The 22,808-nt window shown below is 32.2% G+C and overlaps 1 protein-coding gene across 5 annotated transcripts in view; it reads left to right on the top strand.

The window, feature by feature from the left end:
* LOC112691845 (protein-tyrosine sulfotransferase) overlaps nt 1-22,808 on the top strand; it is a 113,919-nt gene that overhangs the window by 70,683 nt on the left and 20,428 nt on the right. For 3 of the 5 annotated variants that reach the window (XM_025566259.1, XM_025566258.1, XM_025566262.1), the window contains one exon: nt 21,168-21,314. In XM_025566259.1, the coding sequence (XP_025422044.1) occupies nt 21,168-21,314 (147 nt within the window). Of the gene's footprint in view, nt 1-18,122; nt 18,189-20,915; nt 21,021-21,167; nt 21,315-22,808 lie in introns of those variants that run through there. The other 2 variants (XM_025566260.1, XM_025566263.1) reach the window with 2 other exon arrangements.

Genomic DNA, 22,808 nt, shown 5'->3' with positions numbered 1-22,808 from the left:
AGTTATTTAAGTTAATCCTATATAAACAATACTGTAACTATATAATATCTGGTATTCATTATGTATTATTTGTAAAAAGCCGTCTGGCGTTAATTCTAATAAATAAAATTAAAACAAAGAATAAATATGCTCGGAAAACTGAATTATATTTTATCTGTTTTTATGTTTTTTTCCTTTTTGATACGGTATTAAATGCTATAGCCGTGTTTTTTTTTTCAGAAATTATGTAATGTTACAACATTTGATACGTCCTGTGTTCACCCTATTAACCTTTTTTTCTGCGTTATTTCGCTTCTCGTAAATATATATATGATATATATATATACTTATATGCATGACAGCGCCTTAACTGTCTCACCGTAGGTCTATGATAATGATTTTTTTTTTTATTTTTAATCCATGCACTAATTCATTTATTCAATGTACTTATACGTCCAATCGCGCAATTGTCGCGTGTTTCATTCTATGATTCATTTGACGTAAATGTACATATTTAATCTCATCGTTTATTAGTTGCGCAGCAATTCCTATGAACGTCTCATTTCAGATGTATGTTCAATATAATATTTAACACTACAACATATACAATATACTATATTTATGGTTCTTAGATTTTAAAACAAGTTTGGTATAGATGTATCCTATTTTTTACGCATAAATACATTTTGACCACTATCGTATACGGAAATTAATGTTAGCATTTAGTGTTTACGTCATTAATATGATAATTAGCATGAACATGGTGTGGATTCGCCCGTTTACGATTTTCTAGAATTCTATTATCTTTCGTAGTTTTCCTCAGTATTTGTTATATTAATGTACCTATATTATTTTCATTGTTTAAAAAAAATGACTTTCAAAAACTATTACAGTTGTCAAACATGGGATATTTTAACAAGTATAAAGCCTGTGTAGATTTAAATTTAAAAAGTACTTCCATCGGAACAAAAAAAAAAAAAAAATACTTAATGACAAACCTATTTTCATATAATATTATTAAAGAGCATGCATGCGGATATAACGGTATAAATTCGCGCTCAAATCAAGTGTAAACACTGCGATTGGACCAAATAACAGCATTATTATTATATGAATAATTGTATGCAACCACGAGCCGAATAAACATCATCGACGCCAAGTTAACGTTAGCGAATACACTACAGCGGCGCATGTTAAAAATTAAAACAAACGGTTTCTAGAAACTTTTCGGATTTCACATTCCGATGCGCCACAAATAAAAAATTGATTATACCATCCTCGTCTGCGCATTGTGCCCACCACCTTTGCAACACCTCAACATATCCTCATCATATAGTATAAACCATATATACATATGTATTTCGTGCTCTCGTTTAATTAAAAATCGCTATTAATTGGCACAACTCACTCGTGTGTATTGTGATAAATATTATACAAATGTATTATTTCGTAGACTTATGAGTTTTGGTACCACGCATGTATATATTCTATATGAGAGGACGTGTGCGTGTTTATTACGTGTACGAAATTTATTACTGTCGATATTTATAAACTATATTGCGCATGTTTGTTTAATTGGTTCAAAATAATTCTACTGCCATTTGATGTATATTTTATAAATCGAAAGTTATTATGGTTTTGTTATTATAACACGAATGATCGTTAAGACTATCGAACACGTTATATTCATTAATTGTATTTAGTGTGATTTTTTCAGGTATTTCCTGTTTTTCCAAGTATCATAATAACATAATATCAAAAATCATAATTCATTTTTTATAGACCTAAAAATAACTAATGATGATGGTTGATAACTAATACGTTTTCATACATCTTGTAGTATCGAATCCATAGTCCGTATTGGATGTGATTTGTAAGTTTGGTTAGTCGAGTACTAAAGTGAAATTGAAAAGATGAACGAAGACGATTATCGTACATGTCCGTTTCTCCCGTTCGAATTTGAAATAAATCACAAATCAATAATGCGTTTATAAATATTTCCGAGCCTGTTTGTGAATAATATCCAGGTAGGTACATCGGTGGAATATATAAACGGCCATTGATTGTGTTTCGTCGGACACATTGCTGCAGTGTGGCTTATATGACGTCCGTAAGCGATTCGCGCTATTGCTGCTGTTGATTCGTTTTATTATCGTCGATGAGTTTTATAATTGCGATCGTGCCGTAGAGGTCCTGTTCCCGGATTTAATCTTGTCTGTGTGTAGCCAATACAAATCGCCGAAAACATTAGTCGTCGATAGGCAGTGCGGTGTACACACGAACGGGCGTGCACATGTGTTCACGCGCGACGATAAACAACGATTTTCTTTACCGAGCCCGCGAAGGTGACGCACTCGTAGCGCACGTGTATCATCACCGGGGGCAAAGGTGATGCCGTTTTCTTGGTCGACCCACACGTTTGTTCGCCGCGAAAGGAGTTGCAGATAATTATATTTTCAAAGCGTACGATTTAGAGGATGCGCATATGTCACTACGGTTGTATTGAATGTTTATCGTTATCGTTTACAACACATTGTTGCGATGACGTAGCAACAAGGGTATGGGGCGAACTGTGCCTACGCTAGGGGCGCGAATCGCAAAGGACCGCAAAATCGTGCAAAAGTCGTATTTTTATCCGAAAATCAAATCGAAATTTTTCCATTTTAGTTTTTGAAATACGTAGTTGTTGCCTATTTATAAATATTACGTGTGAATTTAATGATGGAACTATCGATGTATTTGCCAGTCACAAAACATGAAAAGTAAATTTTCAAAATTAACACTGTAATAATTAAATATAAATTGCATATTTAAAAAAATTAGTAAAATTAAAAGTTAAAAAAAATATAGTAACATCAAATATTAATTGTTTAAAAAGGGTTTTTTTTTTAGTTTGCCATAGGCGTTAACGAATGCTCCTACGCCACTGCATCGTTGCGACGGTATTTTTTTCTCTGCGTGTACGGGGAGCGTGAAATGACTTAAACCTCCACATTCTGGTCGTTATTATTGCATATTGTATAGCAGCATAATTTGAATTATTGTTCTCGCAGGGCCTACATGTGTATAAAAACAAGAACAGTGGCTCAGTACAATGCTCTGTGCTCTGTGCAGTAAATGTTTATTACAGGTATGTATATTTTCGAACATAGAAACAATGCCAGCTGGAACAAATATGTATTATAATAGTACGCGGTGTTCATCTTGGACGAAATGTTTTCGCAATGTATTATGATTTCGGCAATATACATAATATATCATAATATATCTAAAAATCTTCGTATACTCACGATAAAGTATGGCCATCGTCGCCGTGGCATACTTATTATATTATTATTTATTTATTAATTGCGTACGTAGTACACGTCATACTATTTTAGAAGTGAAATCGGAACTGTAAATAACTGCGCAGAGACACCGTAGTGTTATTATTTTATTGCAGGTGTTCGTTTGGTATTTATAAGTTAACATCGTTTGTACGCGCATACTCTATATTATATAAGTATTTGTATGCTTATACGCAGAGGCTTACAAATTGTGGGGAAGGGGCTTACAATAAGCCCCCCCCAAAGATAAAAAAAAAATCCCATTTTAAAATTATTAGAATGAAAATTATGCACTCCATGAATATTTTAACGTGTATATGAAATGTAGTATTTGTCGGTTATGATGGAATCACAAATTCATTAGTTTTTCGTCCGAGGAAGTATAAAACTAAAAATTCGATATTAACATAAAAATTATGTTATGCATATTATAAAATTAAAGGGGTTGGCCTTCGTATTGTAATTTATGTACCTGTTTAATATTATTAATCTATTATACATTTCGATGTCACCCCTCATTCCTTACAACCGTATTATGTTGACGTTTTATCGATGACGTTAATTTCATAGATTACTTCGAATTAGTATTCAACTGAAATCTGAACACCGCTATGAAATGCAGAGTAGTAAGCGTTTTCGCACATCAGCGACATCAGTCGCTTCTCAAATTTTCATATTATATATATATATATATATAACACTAAAACTTTTTTTGTGATCTACATGTAGATATATTTACAAATAATTTTTTTTATTATTCAAGTCGGTAAAAACTACGTGTATTGAGATGCATAATATAGACAGATCTACTATATTTTTATTCGAATATGTAGTATCTCTTGGTGAAATTTACATAACATTTATTTCGCTTACGTACGTGCATATACACGTGTATTATCCATCGTGTATACATTTAAATAAGCAGAACACTAAGATGAAAATACTAAAATAAAGGTACTTTCTTGTATGAATATAAAATACGATAAACGCGAACCGAATTCGTTCGGTTAACTTAGATATTGTGTGAATTATATAATTAAAAACGGTGTAATTCGAATACATCAAAACCTGTGGGTGCCATGTAATATGCACTGTAATTATATTATGTATTGTATGGAGAAAATTGTGTACTGGTAATAATAACAATACGATGCTTATTAAATAAACAAACAATCGAAACCGAAATCAAATATTTTAAATAATATGATTATCCAAAGTGAAACATTATACTTTGTATTTATATTTTTACTCTATTGACCCTTAGACTTTTAGAAAGCATGTTTTATTATTCATCTGCATTCGAGTACATAAATGTATTTGTATACATAAAAACCATTAAACAAACAAAACATAAATAATAATAATAATTTTATAATATTATACAATAGATTTTTATTTTGTAAATGCCAAGCCAAATTCACATTTGATGTTTTGAGTTATCGTTTTCTTTGCTGACATTTAGTCCACGATATAATTTATTTGCTCGAGTAACTTCAATTGTCGCATTTTATATTTATTTAAGTATTATGGGTCCCGAAACTGTCTACGCTTTCACCGACATGACCGTAATTAGGTGTGATGAATGACTAAATCTTTCTATACCATTGTTCTAGAAGATATATTATTGCTATACCACGCGATCTGAATGCACGCGTTATACAAATGCATATTTAAACGGTTCTAGTTCATTGACTGACTTCTTAACACCTGCGTATAATGGATGTAATGCACAAATAAAGCATTGAGATATTCGCACCAATATTGCTCCTTTCTTTTTTTGGATTTTTATGATTTACTGCAGTAGTATTGCTACGGATTTCGCTGTTATTATTTATATGGTAAATTTATGAAGTAAATTTACCATTAAAACTTAGAAAACTTAATACATTTATCATCTAATGTTGTTTATTTCTATTTGGAAAATATATTATTTCTGTCATTCGACCCATTCTATATATACGAGTAGTTTATGTGTAAATAATGTGTGAAACTGTGTTGCCAAAAATGTACTATCTTAATCGTTAGGTATACTTAAATAGTGTATTTATCGCTTATCCCATATAAATCACGAATAAAAAATATATGCAAATCAATAATAATGTTACTGGTGTGCTGCAAATGTATAATTCGTTTTAGCCATTAGTTTTATGCTGATTTAAAGCTTTAAACAAGTAATGCGTGTATATTCCTTTTGACAATAAAACATTTAATAATGGAAGGACAGATTAGGTATATATTAAGAGAGATCTTGATTAAATCAATATATCATCACTCTCAACACACATATATATTTACTCGCTTATATTTCATGTATACTTGAGAAATTAAAAAAAAAAAATGGAACTCGTTTGAGAACCGTAACTGTTATCATTGTGTTGATCGGTAATCAACTTATATACATACATTGACACGAACCGTGCGTTAGCATAACCAATCATTAAATTGTATGTAAAGCTTTTTATGTATATACTACATGTATGGTAATCATTTGATTGATAGAATTATTTTGCGTTACAACAATATTATGACTTATATGTACATGTGGATCGTCGTTAACAATTCGTGAAGTGCAGCGTTCGGTTACGCGGGAACCCGATGACGCGACGACCGATGCCATAGTCTCAACACAACTCAGTTGTCTTCTACCCCTAAAATGCAATTTAAATGAAATTCGATAAATCATCGTACGCGCGCTAACCGTTTGGTCGACGACTGCGATAACAATCTAAACTATTGTCACTAAATCGTATTATTTATACAATGACGGTGTGTTAACGTGAGCCATGGACATGGTCGTCGTCACGTGCATACTGTCAAATATCGCGACTTCAATTATCCACGCGGCGCGGCACCGTGTGCGGTTTTTCAAGAGTTTTTCGTGTGTATACACAATGTGTTTTGACACCATCAACGACGTGATTGATATACGGTAAAATAATTTAGGTCTAGAACGTCTACATGGTGACGGTGGCTTGTGGTTTTTTACCGTTCCGTCAAAGTATCCGATTGTTTTCGGGTTTCGTCCAAAGTCGTTTGTCCGGTGATGCGTTCTGAAGGTGAGTCTAAAACCAAAAACCGTTTGCCTTGCGGACAATTAACCTTGCCGCATGGTACGTTCGTTATTGTGCAGATCGATGTCACTCGTTTTGCTCGGTAGTGATGGATTACTCGTTCGACACTACTTGTTCGCGTGAACGAACAAGATAAAAATCGACTGACTACCTGATCGAGTGTTTCGTTGAGTTTTCGTTCCATAATCGAATGCGGTCACGAAATTATTGTATCATTAGTGAGGAAGTTTCACGCGTTAATCTACTCGTGCACTGCATATAGTAATAATAATATTTTCTCATTTTCCTGTTGGGAAATGACCACGCGACTCGTTGAAATGACTATCTCTCGCTCAACAATCGATTACAATACAGCTACACATGCAGCACTGAATGATTTAAACGCTACTCGTTTACGATGTCAAACACTAATCCATGTATTTTATTACACCTATTAACCGTGAAAAAAAACTCAACGAATATACGAGTACATGGCTGCGTGTCGGCATTCTGCTGCTGCTGCTGTTTCTCGAAATACGCGGTTTAGTCGGTAAAATTGGCGTGTTGTCGTTTGTTTCATCGTTTAAAAGCGGTATTTTTTTTTCTTTCCTGGTGTTGATGTATGTTTGTAATTTTTGAACGCAGTTAAATGTGATGGACATTATTACAATAACGAGTATAAGATGTGGTAAATATTATATTTACTTGACATATAGCCTGTAGTGAACGCGGCTGCTATACGTATTACTCGCTAACCGCGCCCCCCCCACTTGACAAGAATGAAACGCCGCCGTCGACGTGCAAATTGTTTTTCTTTCCACGACGAGATGTCACGGTAAACAAATTTAACGACTACCCGTTGCCGTAATGGTGATGAATATTATTATATATTCTAATATACAACGCTAGATTAAATTCATAAAACACAACCGTTATACTCGTTTTTAATCCGACGGTTGTTATCATTTAACATTATACCGTACATACGTTTTTCATATGAGGTCAGTGTAAACCTCCAAAAATTAAAATATGTTGTACAACATGTGCAAAACGTATGCGGTTCAACGTAAGGATTTACTAAAAATTTCAGCGATGAATAATGTATTTTCTATTGTCATCATTTTTGTACACATTTATATACGTATGGTTTGTTAGCTATTTTGATCGGAAAAACGCGTAATATCTGACGAACCAGAAAGAAGGGCTCGTGCAAAGTTTGTCACGTGATATGGCCTAATTTATTGTCCGTGGATTAAACAGTATTTAGCTCGAGTGGTCACTTCACGCGTTCCCTGTTCGCTTACGCGCGGATACTTTATCCCATTATTAGAACGTGCAGAACCGAATACAAAACGATCCCTATTAAGCATCATATAGTCGTTTCCACGGGAAAAAGCAATTTTGGTTATGACCTTTTTTTTTTTGTGAATCCGCTACCATTACGTGTGTAAGCCGGGCCGCAAAAAAAATATTAAAAAGTCTTAAAACTTTTTCGTCGGTAAAATAGTAATAAAAAAAAAAAAAAAAAATTCAAACGTCATAAAAAGGAAAATAAATTGAAAAAAAAACCATGCTCTTATATTTTGTATAGTTAATACTCTGTCTATATATGTCTAGGTTCGCTACACATAATAAACGTTGCAGTATAGAGGACTATTGGGAGTTGTTGAGGATATTATTAGTTCTTGCCACGGAAATGCAACGGTCAAATAAATGGTCTATTTGACAATCTTGTGTCTCACGAGCTGGGTCAATACCGTTATATATTTCTTGATTTCTAATACAAAACGTTTAATCGATATTTTTTATTATTTTTTTCAACTGCGTGTACTTCGGAATTTATTTTTGCGTTATTTGAACAAATATTATTCAATTATATAAGACTATAAATATTTGAACGTGTTTTTTTCACAAAATTATATAGTTTTAGAAAACAATATTATTATTTCTTATCGGAAGTTTTCGATTAATCGATAGTTCATGGCTGTTTTATTGAATTTTTTATGGGAAAAGTTAATTTTCGTAAACTCTTGCTTGTTTGATATTTACCTTTCCTCTTGTGCGAGGTTTAATTTATATTTATATATATAGTTCTGTAGTTTCTACAACAATAGTTGAAAAACTTCATAAAATATACGTTTATATTAGTTTTGAGCACATTATTATATTTTTTCGAGGAAAGAAATGAAAAATTGACTTGATTCAGTTATTCAAATATTAATAGTTTTCTTATTATAAATAATTTATTTTGTCCTATCACAGATCGTATATGTATATATATATCGGAGTTGGATTTATATGTTTTTTAATTTTGAGTATAATTGTTAATGAAACATATAAATCCAACTCCGGTAATGTAAATCGTAAAATTATTGTTAAAATATATTTAAGGTATATGGTTTAGGTATAATTGTGATAATCAACTTTAGTTAATATACATTTATAGAACTTATTTTTTTTTTTTATATATATTTATTAACGATGAGTATTCATGTAACAGCGAAAACTACAGGAAATTACGGAAAAATAAAAAAATGTTAGAATATATATCATTTTATATAACTGACTTAAATTGTTTTTATATTTTACTTACTCTTATAATCAATGAGCTGTCATATGAAATTCTGATCAATTTTGTTCATAAATATTTATTTGTGTACTTGCACTGTGTTCAGCATGCAAATCTTGTCGTCGAGTAGATATAGTACAGTAATTATCACATAGATAAACAGAATTACAATCATTCTGTGGTATAAAATATAGTTTTCTAAATCGAAGAAACCAGCACTATTATAACTATATATGTAACTACATAATTAAAACATAAAGGTTTACGTGTATCATATAATAGTATACAATAATACTTGCATACCTTCTGCACAAGTCTGACCGAGTACCAAATGATTTTGATTGTGTACTCGTACTCGTAGTTGCTCTCTCGGTTTGTTATGTAAATTCAAGATTGTGATAAGACGGTATACATAAGGTCTCGTTTCAAGATCACCGCCGCTGCTTCACGGTGACATTGACATTTAACAGTCTGCGCTACGGGCAGATCCAGCGGCGTCTCCCGGAGTAGTTGGACTATTATATATATATATATATATATATATATTATTATTTATATACAGATGGTGTGGTAAAATTATATAGTGGCGACCAGTAGTAAAATGTTTTTGAACTGGTGACGTTTTAAATCCTTTTAGGGTGATACGCGAATCCTTTCTCCCCCCCGTGGTATCCTATATTCGGGCTAGACTTTTGTAGTCCGTTAGTTTATTTGTCCGTAAAAAGTACTTCGTGAAAATTATTTTCCCGTATATCCCTTTCACCAAAAATGTAATGGTTTAGAATGCTTAACAGCTTAACGGACCACTATAATTTAAAATATAAATTTTTGTTGATTTTTTAATTGTATTATATGTATTTGTTTTAACATCAGTTAAATCATTCTATGGGTACCTTAACACTATAATTATAATTAATAATCATTTATCTATAATATGAGCACACACGAATCTTTATGTTATAGAGATATAAAAAAAACTTATCGAAACAATATGTATTATATATAATGTAAAATATGCTATATTATTTCCATGTTTTTCGTTAAGGATAATCAATACATAAATAAATAAACATTTTATACATAGAAATAAATCAATTAAAGCTTAGTCTGAAGTATTATTATATTTGTAAAGTACGACTGGTTTCGATTTAAAAATTAAAAATATAACACTTAACATGAATAAAGAATTAATTAAATGTACTATACGATATTTTCTCTAACTATTGATTTATCTTCCGCTTTTTCGGCAAGGGTTGCCCGGAGAAAGCGGTTGGTGTGACGTATTGGCCCTAGAGAATCATCAATCCTGGTTAGCTGAGCTTATTTATATATAAAACATGTAACTGTGTAATGCGCATGTGTATAAAGTTGCGATTTTCACGACGTTGTGCAAACTTCGATACGATCGTGTCCGGCGGCGGTAATATAGTATGAAATCATATGCCGTCTTTGGGTTATTTACCGCGCCCGGACGAGAATGGCCAGCGCATTCGGATTTTGACACAACGCAAAACAGTTTTCACCTAACGCCCCCCCCCCCCCCCCCCCCCCCCCCCACGCACTTTCGCTAACAATTTATATATTATACGCCTTTAGTGTGTATGTATGTGTGTGTGTGAGAAACTGTGGCGGTCAGAGGTTGGAAACCGCGCGATGACGACAGCGTACGATTGCAATCCGATGGTTGTAAAATGTGCTGTGGTGGCGGGCGTATCATTTTTCTCGGGTAAATCGCTTGGAAATGATATATTTTCTGTGGTAATGTATGTAATAGGTACAGCGCTCGGGCACACGAGTTCACAACCCGTGTATGTATATGATATTCGTACGTATAAACCGTGTATAAATCAAGCCGTTGTCTACGACACCGATGAGAAACGGTAAACATAAGAGTCGGACAATTATTGTTATTACGAATGTATCGTATTGGACGTAAAATTTGGCAAAAACTGCATTCGCTTTTTGAACTGCTGTGAAAAAGTACGCTATATTGAATGTGTATGTACTGTTGCAGCAGCCGGCACGCTCCCCGAAACAAGTCTGATAATTTATTGTACCCACGAGTCCATTAGAGAGATGTGTCGTTTTATGAATTACAATCGCAATGTTTGTCAGTGGGTTTGCGACACCTATATTTGCGCCCCGCAATAACCATCCACGTCCTTTATCCAAATGATGTATATACATTGTACAAAGATACATACTTCCAATAATGAAATAATATAAGTTTCAAAGGTAATCATGAGAGTCTGCAAAAAACCGAATTCTTTTTTTTCTAGTCATTCTTTAGAAACCGACGCTGTTGTTTGAGCGTGAGAGACTTTCACGACCTTTATGTAATTCGCTGCTGCTTTTCATGTTGTCTCAGTGACGACATTTCCCGCGTTCATACTCTATATACGCATTTACTATAACTTGGGTTCTCAACCTTTTGACGTTCATGTCCATTTTTATATTATTGTATGAGGTCACATCCTCCTCACTACTACAATATTGAAGTATAATGATTGTACTGATCATTAAATAATAATTAACATTTCATTGCATTTTCATGAATTTATTTGTAGAGAAAAAAATATTATTCAAATTTCAAATTTTTAAAACGAAGTATAATATAATTTTTTTTTTTCTTCTTCTTCGTAGTTGACGACCTTTAAGACCAAACTGACAAACATATGTCATGCCATCTTTTTCTATCCTCCGCTAGGACTCGCCAATCACCATCCGGTTCAACCCACTCCACATCTTTTAACGTTTTCAAGTTTTATGGTTTTAAAAATGTTCACGCCTTTCTAAAGAGGATTTGTAGGGGCAAATTGAGAATCACTTTTACTATAATGTATTAAATTTAATATAAATTTATTATTTTTATTTGATTTAATATACTCGTAAGGATGACCGATGTATATGAATTGATCAAAAAGTTCTGAAAACTGAAAAAATGTTTGCCCGAATCTTCTGCTTTTCGGTAACTTAAACATAAACCTACTATTATCATATTCAATTGAGTTATAGATAATATTTTTATCTATTTATCCGTTAATTACAACTGTAAAAATATTTGTTTAATAACTTATTTTTTATGCTAAACTGTATTCGGCTCGTTGGATATAAATTACTTTATAAAAATTTACTACAGAATAAATATATATTTATTCTCTTGTAATTTTTTAACGCGTTTTTAACGAGTTTTTAACGTGCTTCTTGATATTTATTTCTTCTTTCTATAATAAAAATTAACTCATCATAAAAAACCAACGATATAAGATATACCCCTTGAATCCTTTAATTTCTTTCTTTTTTTTTTGTGTTCGATGACAAGTTATTAATTTCGTATGTGTACTGAACTTAAATGAGAAATTCACATAATTCATAAACACTTTTTCATTGTTTCAGATAACGATCTTAAGTTTGATTATTAAATGAAATTTTTTCTGGTGAATCATCGTACAAATCATCGTATATTTGTATAATATACCGTTTATTTACAAATACCCTCTTATTAGTTTTATTATAACGGTCTATAAAATCAGTAAATATTAAAGTATTATCTTTTCCGATATCAGTGCCGTTTATAGTATCTAATAAATCCAATACAGAATCATTTGAGAAACGTTATAAAAATGTGCTGAAAAAACGCAACCAAAATTATATTCGAAAACTTTTCCGGGTATATGAATATATACGAATGGACACGAAGAGCTTTAACAGTAAATGATAAACGAAAAACATCACATGCATTCCCAAAATTAATAAATAATTCAACGCTAGTGTATTAAATATACTCTTATTGCCGTGTTTATAATTGCGCCGGAGCTGTTCCGTTCGCACATACAGGTACATTTATTACACACATATTTCGCTTATCACCAATAACAACTTATTTTTAAATATCGTTTAAGATACTTATAAGTAGTATACTTGGTTGGACTTGAAGATTGTACAGTCGTTTATACATATTTATGAACATTTCTCGTGTGATTTTCCTCGATAACAACGCGTGTGTTCGCTCACTATGAAGATGTAATTATATATTGTATTTTTCACAATGCTTTTTTAAGTTTAAAGCCACAAAAACGGCATATTTCACATCTCCATGGAAATTTGGTAGATTATTGATATTGTGCCGTAGAATGATTCCAGTGTACATATTTATGATGTGTATATATATATACATATAAATATTATATATAGTTTCGAAGGCTTTTTACAAATATATTATTTATAGCATCTGATAAATGCTCTACGTATGTGAGTTTCAATTTGAAATGAATAGGAAAATAAATAAATAGCTTATAATCGCAGGCGTGATTGAGAGCCTCATATTATCTCCGTTCCATAGAGATTTTTTTTCGCTAACGTCAGTGCTTACCATCCACATAGTGGGCCCATATTATACGAAAAACGAAATTATCGAAAACATCCAGTAATATTCTTACGCTTTTAAACTTAAAACCCGTCCATACCTATATTAAATACGGATTTTATTGAAACATTTAAGAAATGTAGTATCTATTAGTAATCGCGTTTAACGTTATATAGTTAAATTAATATTATTATAACTGTAAAAACGATTAATAAAAATATTTTTTTGTTATCAGTATTGTGCATGTACATTTATTGATATTTTGATTTTCGGTAGATTGATGAATTATCATAATTACTAGTTGTTAAAATGTGTGTTTTTGTCTCGACTAATATATTATTTATAAAAATTAAAACCTAAAACTTTGGCCCCGAATTATATCTGATAATTAATCTATTTGTACTGGCCAAGAGCATGAGGTTTAATACCCGTTCTCGGACACCAAATTCTTCCTAAACACCACTGATACCAAAAACTTACAATAATAATGGAATAGCTGGATTTATAGTGGTGCAGTAATTCGTACAGTAGTGGTCGGGATTAACGGACATATACTGTATTACTACACGTGATGCGTATTATGAGAGATATTTATTATGTATGAAGTGTGTACCTATACGTGTTAGATGTGTACGTATAAACTAGAAATAAATTGTAAAGGAAATTTGTTGATAACTATTGTTGCTGTTTAATAGTGTACATGAAAACACACAAATTAAATAGGAAAAATTCACAGCAACATATAGAGAAGTCTCGAATTATATAGATACAAGATAATATAAATACAGCCCTTTTGACCCAACAGGTTAAAATGTATAAATGATTAATAAATTGCCTGTTCGATGCAACCAACGATAATAATCAAAATATATGAGTATAATATGGAAGACGATACGAGTACAAAATATTAAATAGATGTAAAAAATAAAAACTTACAATTTGTGGAGTGCAGGTCAGCTCTAAGCCTATATAAAAAATTATTTACACACATACACATGCAGAATAAAAATAATAATTTATGATTTGCACATACAATATAATAATAAACTATTAATATTATAAAAACCATGGCAATTTGTACCTAAACAACAATATTACAAAATATAATAGCTCTTAGTGCCTATGAATATAAACATGGTGATTAATATTAACCACGTGGTTAATACGTATATAACTTATACGACAATTAGTGCCTACACATTGTTTAAAAAAGCGTACCATTAGCGCACCTCGATAAATACAAATTAAACGAATACAACATAATATATTAAAAACTTAATAATTCAAAAACGAACGTACGTCGCGGACGATCTTATTATACACTTGGTAATTAACAATTGGGCGGCCCTGTTAAAAGCCGTGCACCGACGAATCAGTGGCAGCAAATAACGTGTCGAGCATAATATATTGTATAATGATACACCCATTTAGAATCATCTTACAATATATAATTCTCATGACACAAACTAAAATTACGAAGATATAAAAGTAACCACAATAGTGTTTGTGTGTGTGACCAGCCATTCCATTATTATCAATATTTACATTCTGGACGCAAACACTATTAATTTAATAGTTAAAAGTATAGTATATCGGGTATTAACACAACGAGTAATAAACCCTGTATGTAGATATACCCTAGTATTTTTGGTCTTGATCGTTATTAACTCTGTGGTACGCTTGTTGAGTATCTTACAACGGATGCATATAAAAATGATCTTTAAAGAATTCGTGATGATCAAAAGTATGTACCTCGATATTATTACGACCTAAGTCATGTACTTGCTACTTCAGCAGTTTTATGTCCTAGATGTATGTATATATATATATATATATCCACCAACAGTGAGAATATGGACACTTAAACGGTTTCGTGGTAGTACAATAATATGGGTTCACCGCGGAGGATAACAGCACTTAATTTTTGTAAATTTTGAGAATTTGGTTGATGCACAGTAATTAAATATAAAATAATGTGTTTACTAGATGGGCAAGTTTTATTTCTCTTGTTTTTTCTTACACAGTATTTGATGTAGTTATCAACATATCGATTATAAAGCGTCATTACGGCTGTAATACAACTCGGGTACCTGCAACCGTAGCGCTACCAAAGGTACCAATTATACTCTACCAAATGTATTCGTAAACATTTTAAATAAAATGCAATCGACATGTACGTCGAATCGCAATCTATCGATACGAACGCCGCTAAACGAGTGTACGAAACATATTCCCGCGATGATAAATATTGTGTTCAATATAGTTTTTCGCTCTACGGACGCGTATAATTTTTATACTCGTTTTTATGTACGTTTTATAGCTTAACCGCACCGCCGCCACCTCCATCGTCGCATCGACAGGGGAGTCGGTTCGCGAGATTTATACGTTTTCCTGCTTATGTGCGCGCCATCGACTTTTTACTTGCGACGTCCGAAGATCTCGTCAATTTCATTTCGAGCTTCGCGCCCTCGTTCCCTTCTTAACCGTTAATATACGACGTATTGTTACATTAGAAACGTCCGGAAACACTACTAGCTTCACAAGGATTATGGGCAGAGAGCTGAATTCTATACACGTAATGTACATATCATCTCAGTGTTCGTATAGCCCATGTCTGTAATCTATGTTTTGTTTAAATAACAACCGTGATTATGTTCAATACTACCGCAATGGTAATGGTACACAGTAACAGTAGTCAGCAGTGGCGTGTTATTTAATTTATGAATAACACTGGTGTACAGCAATATTGCGCCGTATCGCGAACATAAGAAGCAACCGAAATCACTGCGCGGAATACGCGTATTATTTGAGATATTACGTAAATTACAAAAAAACATTCATACTAATTTCATCGTATTATTTATACATCGCAGGCAAATGGTCGAATCGGACATTCTACCCCGAGCAAATAGTCAAAAGATTACATTTCTACGCTATTTTACAATCCATCGAGTCAATTCGTCAAATTTAGGCCAAACGCTTATAATAAACTGTTAGCAATTATTATAAAAAAAATGTTCTAAAAAAATGGAAAATTTTATTTTTTAATAATTTATCAATATTCTGATTTAAATATTAATGTTCAACAAATTACTCGTAATCAAATAGCATAATGCATTAAACGCTCATGATATTTTTTTCACCTTTAAGAAGTAACGTATCTTATCTTTAATGAATACTGGACCTAATGCAATTTAATTTACATATAAAAATTTAAAAAAAAAAATACTTAAATTTAACCAAATTGCCCAAAACAGTTAGTAATTCTTCACCTATTTTCTCTAGCATTTAGCAAAATTCTTGATTTTACTGTACCTACTTGTACGACGTGTATGTAAGTGTCCGTTTGTATTACCTACGTGCGATTTATAATATTTCTCAGCGTGCGCCAATAAATCTTTATCATGATTCCGCGACGTATACGTATGCTTCATATTTTATTCGTTGTTAAAAGGTCACATCGATCGGGGTCTGTTCCTGTCCGGTGCATATACATGTGCATACGCTGTAAGTATAAATAATATCTAATGCGTAACGTAGTATATAGTGCATGCGCACCAGGAAGAGGAAAAATAATAATTTATTTACGAAGACGTATTACTACGGTTTATGATATAATATAATATAAGGTATAATGTCGTGATCCGTGTAAAGGAGATGACGTTTTTTACGCGTTGCTAAGATTATTCGCTCGTTGGAGTGTGATAAAAGCCACCGGCCAACCTCAATTTATATTGTATTCACACGTACCTGCAACCGCTGCCATCTCGCACTGTTACAGTTGGACCACACGTAATATATATTGTAAATAGGTAGTCGACCAAAGATTTATTATACATATATTATACATAACGAGAAGGGATCTGAAACAATAAGAGATATTCCTTTCCTCGACCGTTTTTTCGTCCGACGGTTTATGACTGCGATAATATGATTTACGGTATATTTTTCCAAACGTTTTATTTCGTCACAACATTACATGTAATTACAATACGTCGTACAATTGTTTTGCTTTACATTGGTATGGCTTTTAGTATCTATGTAAATATATAGACACTAACACATGACGTATAATATATATATATAAATATGTGAATAATTTAAACTTTATAATACAACGCGTTTGTAATCATTTTTTTTTTTTTTTTATCACCTGTGTTCAATGTTTTATTGATCGTAAAATATTTTTTTTCTTACGCATTTTATGCTATCTAATTACCTATACTACACGTCAATGTTGGAATTGTTTTCGTTTTGATTACACTAATGATTATGTACGTAACCATATTACTTTAATATTATTCATTTAATCACATCTGTTATTATGGCAATTAAATGTATTTTAATAGGTAAACACTATCAATTTTCTCCTGTCCTTTAGTTATCATACTTTTGTCCGCGTACATTGTACAACATCGTGCATGGATACGTATACTTGATAACATTACTGCAACGATTCATTCACTAGGTACCTATTAAACTAGGTGAATGATTACGTTCAATGATAAGATCACTCATCGGTTTTTATTATCTTCAATCGTTGAACACAGTTAAAATCCATTTTGCCTCTGTGTGCAAATTTTAAGTTTCCCAACTTTCTCGACAAATCGCAAACATAAGAGTACAATATTTACTAAATGAAAGTGTATACACGATTTTAAAATGTCTACGCGAAAACAAATAACTTCGGGTGTGATGAATAATAGTGCGATAAAAACAAATTCAATATTATATTTCCTAGTGAATTTATCATTTTAATTTCTAGTATCGGGAAATTGGTTAACAACGTTGTTGAAAACATAGGACCTTCTCACCCTCAATCAGGTGTCTATAGTATTTATTATTTATTTTCTCGAAGTTGATATGTTCCGATGATCGATCAGAATATAAATTATAAGGTAAGTGAATTAGTTTAAACTGAGTGGCGTGTTTTATACAATTTTATTGGTTGTTGAATTATATTTCAATTAAATTCAGTTTTCTATATACTTAAGCATATTCTTACACAACACTTGAAATTGCTTTTTGCCGTATAAAATTAAACACGGTTTTACAAGTTTTATTCTATGTTCTTCTTCTTCGTCTAAGTACTATGTGCACATTTTGTTGGCGTTATAATATTTTTAGTCTACATGTATACACATTCTTCATTACCAATTTTATAATCCAACCAAAATGACATGTTTTTGTTATCCTCAATAAAGCGATTGTTATAATATATATTAGAGTATCAATAAACCTTTATTAGCTTACACAAATTATAATAACTTTTCCTTTTAAAAGAATTCTGTTATACGCCGAGTATCATACATCGAATATTACACATACATGATTTTCCATGCGTATTTGTATAATTACATACTTTGTTTTACCATTGTGCCTCTTTAATCAATAACATGCTAAGACAATAATTTTGAACAAATAATTAAATTCTTTAATCGTTAAAATCTAATTGATTTAATTATTTCGAAAAGCATTAACGTCACGTATAATTAATTAGAAATATATTGCTCATTGAAATTGTACTCACCTGTTCTTCAAATATTGATGTAAATATCTCGAACTATTGTGATAATCAAAATGTAAATGAAATGTCATTTGAAACTTAAAATTACATCTCAAGTTATAAAAAAGAGCACTAAATTCGAATGATAAATATTTTTAAAAATTGACCATTAACGAGTTATAAAAAAGTTATGTAGCTACAGATATGTCTACAGATAATTATTACAGATTATTTTTACAATCGAATTATAATATTAATAGAAATATGTATGAAAATGTTATAAAATATCTTATAATTTAGTGGTAAAGAATGACTTTAACCAAGAACTTGTCGTAAATTTTAGAATTCTTAAACAAATGCACATGATTTAAATTTGTTACTAAATAAGCTGTGTTCTATATGAGATAAAGTATATGTATTTGTTGAAAAAGAAATACAAATTAGGACAACGGTGAACGTTATTATTTTTTTTTCTTGATAAGACCCGTTTAAAATTTGATCTCTAATTCAAAACACAAGCTATTATAAAAATGATTATAATATTATCTTTGGTTATAAATATTATATTATAATCTATGATATAATGTTTTTTTTTTTTTTTTTTTTATTAGAAACTGTGTTACAATTGATATGTTATATTCTCAGTACACATTACAAACATCGTATTTCTTTATCAATATTATTTAACATTATAATATATATGTAATATATAGTTGTGTACGTTATTTTAACACGTCACTTTGTTATATTATTTATCTATGCACGCATTGGTCAATTATTTTTTCCCGCAATAGGTCGTCACATGCTGATGGTACAAATTGTTGTTTTGTATCAACAACACAATTTAATTTAAATATCTCTATAATGACGTTGGATACGACTGCGTGCACGTACAATAATAATCGGAATTTAACCCACTGTTTTTGTAGAACATTTTAAAAAAATTCGCTCAGTTGGTGAAAACTGGTGACATCGTTTAAAACACCTATAGACTTAATACATCATAATTTGATAATATGTGATGACATCGTGTAACTTATGTATTTCAATAGTATTGCAATCGAACTGACTAGCCTATAACACGAATAAATAATATACACATGCGTTAAACGCGTAATAAATAAGTTTATTATTATTATTTATCGTATTTGTACCTACGCATACATACAAATACTATGCATACTGTGCATTTATATGTGATATGTAAGTCATTCGGAAAACTTTATGTTTTGAGACATTTGATAGTAACAACGCTTAAATACTGCGGGTAATAACGAAACGAATCACGGTTTGACCTGATGTATATGATTATTGTATTTTTGATCGTCTAATTATTCATACTCGTAGTATCTCACGGTGCGTTACGCGAGAGTAAAAATTGCTGCGTTTAAAGACAATTGTTAGATAAGTCTCAGCGGAATGGTGCGATAACCTCTCTCTGTATATGTATGTTAAACACATATATTACTGCGGTGATCCAACTCTATATTTTTTTTCTTCGAAAATCGAGAAAGTGTCGATGTCGATGTCCGTTCGGACGGGGAACCGCAAGACAACATGTAGTACCACCGAGAGACGAGGGATCTCAAATTTGCACTGCAAAATATCAATATGTTCTTTAACATATACGATAGTACATTAAAAATCGTTTCTGCTTCCGTTAGATTGTTGAACCACGTGAACAAATATATTAAAGATGTTGATTTTAGAGGAGTTTATGCGATCGGAATTTCGAACGAGAGGACGCACGAGTCGGTTTAATATTACAATTTCGAGAGACGACGCGTTCTCAACGGTTCACAAAACTGTTCGTTACTGTCTATGACCTATTAGTTTAGGCGTCGGTTACGCTTTTGAACTTAATTTTGTGTTCGAGAGGGATAGGGAAAACGATACCCGTAGGAAAACGTACGGAAAGTGGGAAACAATAGTAACGGTCGCCGCACGCGGTAATATTATGGGTTCGGTGTTGGTCGATTTGCGCGCCGAAACGCGATGATCGTATCGCGCGTGCGACGAACGCGGCGCGCGCACGTTTTATCCACGTAACACGCGATCGGATGTTACGCGAACAATATCATTGTTATTCGACCGTTTGACGTTGGGAAGGAGTAAAGAGAGAGAGAGAGAGAGAGAGAGAGACCGAACGAAAACGCACAAAAATCATAAACGCTGCTCGTATGCGGCACCGTCTCGGCCCGTAGCCGTCAGGTACCTGTCGGACGTAAGTGTTGATATTACATCCGAAAAGGTCGGCCGCGCGTGTAAACATCGCGCGATCGCCGTCGCGAAACGGCGGTGCGCGCGAACGCCGCTCGTCCCGACAACCGATTGTTTTACTCACGTCCAGTGTTGTTCTGTTCGTTTCCAGGTGGTGAACCATGTGGGCAGAATGAGTCGGGGCCGCAGAAAACTGTTGATGTACGGACTGATTGTCGGCATATTTCTGCTGCTGGTGTACAAGATGCGCACATGCCCGGAACCCGAACCTCAGACCATGTTCATGATGCCGAAAGACGTAAGTATTTATTTTTTTTTTTGCATCCGATACCATCCACGTTACCGTATTATTTATTAACTATTGCCAGTTGACCGACACGAGATCGATTAATATTCATTCATGGGAATAACAAAAACCACTTTAAAAAGTTAACGTACAATCGGCATATTATTGGCATAAGTGGAAAGAAAAATATGTATTATGCATGATCACCATTAAGGATGAGCATAAAATCCAAAGAATTTTCTGAATATTCAAAACCGGATTTGAATCAAACTATTATTCGGATTTATGGATTTGATTTTTATGCGACTTATTTATTTTTAATTATTTTTAATTTCTAGTAAAAGAAAATTATTTTATATTATTGCCATTAAAATTTAACAACAAATTGATATTACGTTTATAAATCATAGTTTACTTATCATAACTTCGATAGTTTTCATAATTTATTATTGGTTACCAAAACAAGTTATAAGATTGTCGACTGAATACCCAATTAACTTATCTTTACTGCATAACATTAATTAAATGTATGTTATTATAAAAACCAGTCGTTGAACAGCAAAATCGAATTGAATCCAGATAATCCATGAAATCAGAATAATTCGGATTTGTCAAATCGGGGTATGCCCACCACTAATGACACTATATTGTAATATTTGATTGATTTTTGCTCGCCTAATTCTGTTTGCCTATGTATCAATATGTATCCCTAAGTATAGGTTACCATCCAATCTTGTTGCCTTCAAAATAAAAGTTCAAAACGGCCAATACAAATTCGATAAGTTCAACGCTTTTTGCGACTCGAATTGCTTGGCATTTTCTTATTACTTTTTTTTTGTGTATGAAATCAGAAAAAGTGATTACTAGCCGTATATAAAAAGCGGTTTTTATGATTTATTTTTTTGCTTCGACCCGCTAACTGCTTCTGACTTAGAATTGGACACGTACAACAGAATACGGCAATAGATGGATTTTTCTCGCCAGCAACTTTACTGCACGTGGCGCACAAGAACAACCTTCGCATAAGTATGCCCGTATTATATACATCTGCAGATGTGTGCATTATGTATGGTATATTTGTCGATTTGATAAATTCGACTCGAATGCGGGATACCTTCCAATAACGTTCCTTTACAGCCAAAGGGTCAGAGTGTTTCACCTGAATATATATACACACACATCGCACATGGTCCAATATCATATTTTAAACGATTGATCGGAAATTGCATACGGTTTTGGAAGTACAAAAAAGTTGTCTACATAATTAAGCCAGGTTGACTCTATTTTTTTTTTCGAATTATTTTTTCTACGCCTAAGAATATATAAAGTCCATTATATACGTATATTCCTAAATATAAAGGTGGGTAAACGATGGTTGAATAACGATTAAAACAAAAAAAAAAAATGGGATCTGCGCTCGCCTTTTTTTTTATATCGATTCCGTTAATGAATATTTATCGTAATGTATTAAACCTGTATATATATATATATACATACCTTTATAAG

The sequence above is a fragment of the Sipha flava genome, unplaced genomic scaffold, assembly GCF_003268045.1.
Source record: "Sipha flava isolate LNK unplaced genomic scaffold, YSA_version1 67_pilon_pilon, whole genome shotgun sequence".
In the NCBI taxonomy this organism is placed as follows: Eukaryota; Metazoa; Arthropoda; class Insecta; order Hemiptera; family Aphididae; genus Sipha; species Sipha flava.
This window is presented reverse-complemented; position numbering and strand designations above follow the sequence as displayed.